Below are 9,414 nucleotides of genomic sequence, written 5' to 3'. Positions count from 1 at the left end.
CGTTACTGCTTGAGGTCGACTCTTTGTCTAAATGTGGGGGGGGCTGGAGTCTCTCCCAGCCGACTTAGGGTGAAGGTAGGGGACACCCTGGACAGGTCACCAGTCTATCACAGGGCTACACTTAGAGACAGACAACCAAGCACGCTCACATTCACACCTACAGACAATTTAGAATCACCAATTAACCTCAGCATGTTTTTGGACTGTGTGGGAGGAAGCCAGAGAACCCGGAGAGAACCCACACTGCACGGGGAGAACATGCAAACTCCACGCAGAAAGATTCCGGTGCCTCCACCGGGACACAAACCGGCGACCTTCTTGCTGCGAGGCAACAGTGTTATGTCAAATCATTTTTTAAAAATCCCTTTCTAGACTCAGAGGCATCCACAACGTTTTCTCTGAAGGCCTTAAAGAGCCCTTTAGATCTTCAAGATCCTCATTATGACACCACAGACCTGAAGTGTCAAAGGTTTAATTAAAAGCGGTTCCACCTGTTACTACCTTAGAAGGTTCTAATCATTGGCACCTTATCTGGAACCCCTGATTCTAATTTTATGGCTATTTTGAAAATGTCCAATTCATTTACTTCCTTTGCCATATCACCTTTATTTTTCTACATTGTTTCAAAAAGGATCAACTGTTTGTTTGTTCAAATAAAAAGCCAACCACTTGCTTTTTCCTCATGATTGCAGGTTTCTTTAACACACAGGCAGAGCTTGCATGGCTGCTGCTCCCATGTTTTCTAGCTGGATCCCGTCCTCGACGTCTGGTTGAATCTCTGGCTCCGCAGGCTCGGGCTTGTCCTCCTCAAACTTTTTCACCTTGATGTCTTTGCGCATCTGCGAGAAGAGTCGCTCATAAAACCACTCCAGGTCCTGAGGGTCCTCCGGCCAGATCAGGTACTCCCTCCTCTTCACAAAAGCTCTGATTGCGTTGCAGTTCATCAGCTGGTAGTGAGTCACCTTTGGATGTGTTACAGCAGAAAGCAGGTTAAGGTCAGCACTGAAAGTCAAGAAGTGAAAATGTTGTAGTTTGATTAAGTAAAAAAAAAAAACGACAGCACCAAAGTTAATTTAAATCCGTACGAAGCCTGACATCTACTGGTGAAAAGCACATCAAGAATACTATCAGTCGTCTGCTGATCTGTGGTGCTGCTACAGAGATTCTGTCAGCTGGGAAAAAACACCAGAAAACAGCAAATTTAAAGCTGTTTTCTCATGTAGTTCACAGAATTAAAGTAAGTTACTCTTTAAACCACCTATAGTTCATATTTTTACATTGATGACGAATTACAGAACTTCCTATGTGAAAGTAGTCTGATGGATCTACGAGGATTTACCACCTGACTGTAGTTTCATTCAGCTATAAGAAGCTTTAGAACATCTTTTGGCTCATTGTTTTGGTTTTCTCACCTGCTTTTAGCTTCTCATCAGGCAGCTTTTAGGAAAAAAACCTGCATTTATCAATAAAAGAGCCCTTTGTTTCCCAATATTAGAACTAAAAGCCAAGTGAACACTGGACTTACATTTGTCAGGTACCAAGGAATTAAACTCCAAATATATGCTTACAATGCTAATTATCTGTTAGATATACTGATACTGATTTATAGTTGGGATAATACTGCTGTGAAGCTTGTTTCTGCTCCCAGATCCAGAGAGTGGGTGTCAAATAAGTAAATCAGCTGCCAAATACACACCTTCCCCACCACCACCATAATCAGGATGTTCGTCAGCTCCTCCAGCATCCGGCCCTGAGCCAGAGTGAACGCCTCCAAGCACCAGCCATCTACAAAGACACAACACCTTGTCAGTTTCGCTCGTGCTTAGAAGAGTTTATTTGTAAATTCATTTTGTAATTCAGTGAGGAGCAGAAGAAAGGTTTGTTATGGCCATGCTGCGAGCTGCATTTACACATTGGGAAGCGACGCATTTCCCAATATATCAAAAATGTTCCTTTAAAGAAAGGAAAATACATTTTAAAGGCCAAAAAACAGTCAATGATAGTCCAACCCTCCACCTGTTTAATCCAAAAGGGACAACACTATCACAGAAACAACAGGTGTGAACTAGCCTGATATGTAAATATTTTACACTACTTTGTTGAGGTTAAACAGATGAGTTTTGAAGGCTTTTTTTCAGTTTTCAGACAGACGTAGGTTAGCTTTTTCCAAGTGGTAAACTCTGAGGCTTAAAAAAAACCCAAGACAGAAGATTCAAGAACTGCAGTTCCTCGAATGGCCACTTGAGGCTGACTTCAAAAGCAAGTGAGTCCCCATAGACCCCCATGTTGTAATGATCGTCTTTTCAGTAGAAGTTAATGTTTGTAACCTGTTACAAATGTGGCTTTGGTCTGTACAGCTAAGTTTCCTGTTCATAAGAACTGTATGGAGTGGTGTTTTTTAAAAAAAAAAAAAATCCCTTATTTGAATTGTATAAAGGCTTAAAGTTATGCATAATTAAGTGTTTGCCATTCTGAGTGACAGGAGGACGTCAAAGAACAGTCCATGGTCCACCTCAGCTCCACTCATGCTCCACCTCTTTGCTTGTTTTTGGATTAGTTGGGAGTTTGGTGGAATAAAACAATCCTAAAACAGATGCAACCATCACCACATTGAGCTTCAACACCTTTCTTCTGGAAAATTTGTAGGTGAAGAAGCTTCCGTTGTAACTGAAGATGCTTCAGTTCTCTGCACTGAAGAAGCCTGGATGAGAGGTAAAATGTCTTCAAGAAACACAAAAAATAGAGCTGGTTGTCTTCTGCTGAAGCTCTTAGAATTACCATGACCTGGATGACTGAGAATCTAAACAGACAATATCTGCAGGTTATTTTCTCAATTAATCAATTAGTTGTTTGGTTTATAAAATGTCAGAAAATGGTAAAAAAAAAAAAAAAGAAAAACTTGAAATGTTGATCGGTGCTTTCCAAAGCCCAAGATGACGTCCTCAAATGTCCAAACCCCAAAGATATTCAGTTTACTATCATGACGAAGTAAAGAAATTGAAAATATTCCATTTTTAGAACCTGGAATTAAAGAATTTGGATCTTTATCTTTTCTTTAAAAAAATTATTCAAACCAAATAATTGATTTTCAAAAAGTTTAGGATTAATTTAATTATTGAGAACCAACCGATTAATCAAGTAATTATTGCGACTCATTAGTGTGAAGTCACATGGTCCTAGGATGCACCTGTAATTCACTGCAGGAAGGTTAAAGTTCACCTACAAGAGGTCAGCAAAACCAAGAGGCTGGTGTTGTTACCCAGAGATCATATGGTATTTGAACGGTATTGACCTTCTTATCTAACTGTCAGCAACAAAGGGAAGCAGCACGTTTCCCAATATGTCAAAAACATTCCTTCAAAGAAAGAAAAATCTCGTCTAACCCTCTAATTTGTTACTACAAATGCAAATGAGAAAATATTTTACCTTTAAGGAACTGCCTGGAGACGACGCACACCGTCTTCTTACTGCCCCAGACGGCGTCTCTGATGTTTGAGAGGTGATCTTCACCTGGCAAGAAGTCTCTGGCTTCAAAACAACAGTGGAAGATGTTCTCCTCTGAAAACTGGTTGTCCAGCTTACTCAGCAAAGCCGCCTCCACCCACCCATAGTCACTGTTGGTAAAGCAGAGGAAAGCATCGTACTGCATCTCATTCTCGGGAGGCGCTGGTTTTGGGCCCTCGATGACCTTCCCGACGATCTGTTTGTAGATGATAAAAATGTGGCCCCTGAGTCGGGCGTAAACAATCCCGCTGAGGATGACAGTAGTGACGAGGAGGGCAGAGAAGATGAACAGAGCAAACTTCAGACCTGCCACGGCCTTTTCGTCATCTTGTTCACACAGTTCGACATCCAGCACATACTGCCAAAGAGGACGGTCATGGACGTCAGCTGGAAACTCGCACCTGAACTCTTCAACTGGGCTCAGGAAGGTTACATTGGTCACGTTCAGCCACGTCAGGAAGCCCTCCAGGTTGCAATCGCAGTGGAACCGATTTTCTGACAGGCTGAGGAAGATGAGCGACTGGAAAGTCATAGGATCGGGCGAGGCTATGAAGTTGCTGGACAGGTACAATTTTTCCAGGCTGACTGGAAAGACATCCGTCTGCAGATAGGTCAAGGCGTTATACGAAAGATCCAATTCTGTGATCGAGCTGAGGCCACTGAAAATCCCTGGTGGTAGAGTTGTGAGTGAATTGAAGCTGATATTTAGACCGAGCAGATTGTTGAGATGATCAAACAGATCGAGGCACTTCCCCTGTGCCCAAATGATCTGCAGGGAACTGTCGTAAAGATCCAGCACTTTCAAACTATTATTATGAGGCATTTTGGTGTTCTCACTTAGAGTGCACCACTTGATGAAGTTGCCTCCGTACATTAAATTCTTGAGATGCTTGAAATGAGTTAAAATGACATAAACGTCCTCCATGTTTGTTAGTCTGTTTTCTGTGACATCCACATGAATACTGTTACTCCCCAGTTCAATGATATTGTAGAGTGAACTCAACTTATTATCACCCAAAAGAAGAAATTCTAAGTTTGGCAGTGCCGCAGGAAAACCCAGATCTCGCAGTGAGTTCCCTGTCAGATATAAAGCTTTTAATTTGGAAAGATCGCTGAATGCTTCGTATCCCAACACCCCAATGTGGTTGTAAGACAAATCTAACACCCTGAGTTCTGTCATATTGGGGAATGTGTGACGATATATTTCTCCCAGGAGGTTGAATGACAGGTTGAGCATTTTTAAATGCCCCTGAACACCATCGAAGGCATTTTTGCTAATCTGATTTATTTTGTTTCGGGAGATGTCGATAATTCTTGCATCTTTTAGAGGACTAAAAACAGCCCTCTCTAAACCAAATATATAGTTTTTAGACATATTAAAAATGTCAATAGCACTGCTGTTGAGGCCTTCAAATGTGCTTTCATCTGGATCACGGAAATTGTGATGGGAAAACCCTTTACCAATGTGTCCAGAGTACATCAGATGAGCTATTGGAGTCCCCTGAATTGCTTTGAAAAACTGCCTTGTTTTGTCTAGGTCCATCCCATTGCTAGATAAGTCAAGAGTATTAAATGCAATCCCTTTGAACGGGTTTCCACAACTTAGCCAGTCTTCACTAGGTGTTTTGAATAACTTGTTGGAATGCAAGTTTAGGAATGTAAAATATAACCCCCTGAAACCAACAAGATCATCTTCACAAACTTTTTCGATCTTATTCAGTTTGAGGTCCAGGTGCGTGAACTTTTTGAGCCTTTGAAAGAACAGACCCGGCTGGAGTCTCACGATATTGTTACCAAAGAGATCAAGCTTTTCTAAGGACCAAAGTGGCTGCAGATAGCTCTCCGTCAGTATGGAGCCTGTCAAACTGCAATAATCCAAAAACAGGGATTGTAAATTGAACAGTCCTGCAAATGCCCTTGGCTCCAGTTGAAGGTCAACATTATAACCTAGGACCAAGTGTGTCAGTTTTCTCTGCCGGAGGAAAGCGTTGTTTCTTATGACGAGCTTTACGTTCTGCTTTCCGAGATCTAATTGTTGCAGTTCACCAAAATCCCTGAGGGAGGTCCTGTTGATTTCACTGATGTAGTTATTGTCCAGAAAGAGGTGGGTGATGTTGGGAGGCAGAGCTGGAACCTGGTAGTACCTCTGTCCACTGCAAAGAGCTTTTTGTCCACTCACAAAGCATGATGGGTAGCACGTGGTTACCTGTAGGTAGGAAGGTTACAGTGTTTCTGTAAATTTAAAAAAATAACCAAAAGTTCATTGACTTTCTTGCTGAGAAGAACAGTACCAGTCAAGAATTTGGGCACAGTTACCCATTCCAGAGTTTTCTTTATTTTTAGTGTTTTCTGTTTTCTGTAGAATGAAACGGCATTATTTGGTTTGCAAAAAACTATGGTAAAATATGTTTCCCACTTTAGATTTTTCAAAGTAATCGCCTTCTACTTTTATCATCCTCATTCGCTCAACCAGCTTCACTGTCTTGAAGACATAAAAAGAAACATGCCGAGCTGCTGTTGCCCACTTTTCCTTCCCTTTGCATTCCAACTCATCAAGAACCACCTCAGTTGGGTTTAGTTCAGATGATTGAGCTATGCAGAACTTCATCACTCTGCTTCTTGGTCAAGCAGCCCTTACAAAGCAGGGAGACGTGCTTTGGCTCATTTTGCTGCTGAAACATAAATAATGGTCCCACTGATCTCAGAGATGCGATGGTGTGGTAGCCATTGCGGTTGAGTGTAAATTTCTGTATGAAACCCCTCCAGTGTCACTAGTGAAGCTCAAATCAAACATCTCCTCCATTCTTAATGGTGGAAACCACACATGTAGATCCCATCTGACACCATGTCTTACAAGGACATGGAACCACAATCCTCATATTTGGACTTCATAGACCAAAGCCTTTCCTTGTGTTTTTGGCTCCAACATTTGTCTTCTTTGTCTTAGTCTCTCTCAGTAGTGGTTTCTCTGCAGCAGTTTGACTGTGGAAGCATGATTCGGATTTCCACAGTCTCCTTCCAACTGTTGATATTGAGATTTATCTGCTGCTTGAACTCTGAGAAGCACTGATGGTAATCTGATATGAACACTTGGTTCTCATGACAGCCGGTGTCACCACAGCAACATTTCATGGTTTTTGCACTTGAAGACACTTCAGAGTTCTTGAAGTTTACAAGTATGACTGATCTTCATGTCTTCAAGTAATGCTAGGCTCTTATTTGTCTTTACCTGAGCCATTTTTTATTTATTTTTTTGCCATAATATGGTTGACTAAATTAGTTTGATAGCGCTGTTTGCTGTAGACTTTACACGAGTGATGGTCTTAAACTCATCTTTCTTTGAAATTTACGAAACAGTCAGCTGGCCAGTTGGCTCTCGTGGGCCGTAAGTATCACTACTGTGGAAAGTAGTAAAATTAAGATAAACACATGACTGAGTAGGTGTGTCCACACTTTTGACTGTAACTGTAGATGCAAAGATACTGGAAATGTTGGATACACTTTATAAACTTTATTTTAAGACTTTGTTGATATGCAGACTTCACATGTTCAAAGCAAATGGAGCGACGCACCAGAGAAACACTGAAAAGGAAGGTTTTGTTGCAAAAAATAAAAAAGAAGTCATATGGAAATAGTTTGGCAACAGAAGTGTTGGTGTTGTTTAATTACGCACACTCTGTCTTGCAAGACTTTCCACCATATGACAACAACGTCAACACAACGAGTTTATTTAACCATTTAAATCAGCTCCACTAAGCTCAGTATGGTGTGCAAAAGCTAGATCTGAGTGCCATCCAAAGCCTGAAAAAAAACTATTTTGGAAGCCTTTGTCAGTGTTACACTGTATGAGAAAGGCTCCAAACAGTTTGCACTTCAAGAAAGTCTCTAAATTCCAACGAAAACCAAAGTTTATAAGATATAACAGGAAACATTAATGAGCTTTAAATGCAGACTTTTTTGTTTTTGAAGAGTGTCAGGCGAGTCTTAAGTGAAGCCCGCCTATCTTCATATTTCTAAATATTTGTTTTTACTTCTTTTTTTTGTCTTTATTGACAAGTTCTAAGGACAATGTTACAGTATATCCATACCTGCAGATTTAAAGCAGCACAAACCAACAGCAAGAGCAGCATCCACATCCTGCCCTCCACCTAACAAGACATCCAGGGAGAAAGCCAAAAGTTGGACAACGCTTAACACATTTAATAATGTCACATCGGTTCAACAGCGTAAATATAAGGCAGTCATGTGAGCACGTAGTGAGGTTGGTAGGAAGAAGGTGAAGCCGTCAGACTGTTTGCTTTGGAAGGCTTATGGTTCACTGGTGCAGCTTCAGTGTTGCAGTGTTCTTAGTTTGTTCATTACACAGTCGTTCCTGCCTGATGCGAGCTTGGATCGTAAAGCTCCATTTGAAAAGTTGACATGTTTGCGTTTAGCTGATAAGTGGAATGTGCCATATTGCAGCGATCATTACTGCTGCCACCCGCCACACTGAACAATACGTTTTATTAGTGTTTGTACCTGTAAACAGTACAAGATTAAGTTTGCCTTCTTGTCCAGTTTGAGCCAATTAAAGGAGCGATAAATGACGAGGGGCGGTCCACAGATTAATGCTCAGCTTGCACGTCGTAGGGAGGACATTAACATAGCCTGTAGAAACACACATGTAGCATCTCCTGACGCTCTGGCGGGTACTTTTTAAACGTCTGTGAGAAATGTGGAATCAGGGCAATTTATCGTAGGTAAAAGCCTGAATATTTCAGTCTCCAGCTGTGCCTTAAAATGCAACATTTGTTGGGGTGAAACCATTAATTCAAACATTACTGAAATTGCAAAACAGACAAGTGCACTATCCAAGCTGCAGAAGCTGTATTTTTTGTATTTATGTTTTAAAATATGTCACAACAAACCATTATAAATGAAGCTTTTACAAATGATGTAATAAAATATGCATGTTTGGAAGAGACCACAGTAAAAATCACATTATTTTTACGTATTCTTTAAATCATGACTCGAATATCTGTTCAAGAAAAACCCAATGTGTTTTTTTTTTGTTTTGTTTTGTGCATATCTTTCATCATTTGCTTCTAACAGGTCATCAAACTCACAGGAGGTGCAGCAGATGACAGAAGTGAACACACCTGTAGAGTGTCACCTAAACACAAAATGATCCAACAGTGTCACCTCTCAACTAACTGAAATATTTCTAAGTTGATGAGCAAACTATTTCTTGTTTAATGAACAGTCAGGAACAGATGCATTAAAGTAGGAACTCAAAGCAACATTTTTTAAAATTTCAAATCAGAGCAAATAGTGTTTGAATTAGAAGTAAAGCAATAACTCATAGTGAACAGGTGTGTACTCACCCTGTCCTACATAGTGTATTGTTAGAATAAACTCAGCGTATTAAAAATGTTAAAACCTGATTCAACACTGTTATTAACCTTCTACACCCGTCTTTGAAGTGAATGATCATAAATGACAGTTGTAGCTGCAGGGTGAGAATTTCTAGAACCTCTTGCACAATGCGGCTGTTTTTAACAGCGTTTCTCTGAACTGATCGAACACGAGGCTTTCTACAGACTTTTCAACACACCGTCAAAGAAAGTGTGAAAAAAAAAAAAAGAAAAGAAGACGCGTTCCAGTCATATAAATGCACAGTTTGTCGGTCGTGAAGTGAAAACCTTACCTTTGTCGTTGCAGCTGGAGAAGCCCTCACAGTGTTTGTGGTGTCCGGTTGACTGTGAAACGCCTGTTCCTGCATGCTTTGCTGAAATATCTGCTGCCGGACCTGCAGACCTGCCTCATATTGATTTTTCTGTCAGTCTGACAAAAGCCAGGAATGTCGCAACTTCCCACATAAACACAAATCTGCTTCTTCTTTCCACGTTTCCTTCCCTTGCTGCAGTGCTC

General features: G+C 40.8%; 1 protein-coding gene across 1 annotated transcript; it reads right to left on the bottom strand.

Moving 5' to 3' along the window:
* Nucleotides 1–378: 378 nt before the first annotated feature.
* LOC103364439 (toll-like receptor 5) lies at nt 379–7,640 on the bottom strand. The gene is made up of 4 exons (XM_008291560.1): nt 7,593–7,640; nt 3,427–5,710; nt 1,697–1,785; nt 379–962 (listed from the first exon to the last, which is right to left on the bottom strand). Exons 1-4 carry the CDS (start codon nt 7,638–7,640, stop codon nt 699–701), a joined length of 2,685 nt encoding a protein of 894 aa, XP_008289782.1. The 3' UTR covers nt 379–698.
* Nucleotides 7,641–9,414: the final 1,774 nt, after the last annotated feature.

Source organism: Stegastes partitus, unplaced genomic scaffold (genome assembly GCF_000690725.1).
Source record: "Stegastes partitus isolate 25-593 unplaced genomic scaffold, Stegastes_partitus-1.0.2 Scaffold750, whole genome shotgun sequence".
NCBI lineage: Eukaryota > Metazoa > Chordata > Actinopteri > Pomacentridae > Stegastes > Stegastes partitus.
Note: the sequence above shows the minus strand (reverse complement) of the source record. Positions and strands in the feature narration are given on the sequence as shown.

Bases quoted from the DNA above. Each gene is read 5' to 3' on its own strand.
- LOC103364439 (XM_008291560.1), bottom strand. From the start codon at position 7,640: ATGTGGATGCTGCTCTTGCTGTTGGTTTGTGCTGCTTTAAATCTGCAG. The intron at 5,711-7,592 runs GTATGGATATAC...TCCTACCTACAG, and splicing joins GTGCTGCTTTAAATCTGCAG to GTAACCACGTGCTACCCATC. The intron at 1,786-3,426 runs GTAAAATATTTT...GTGTCTTTGTAG, and splicing joins CTCCAGGCAGTTCCTTAAAG to ATGGCTGGTGCTTGGAGGCG.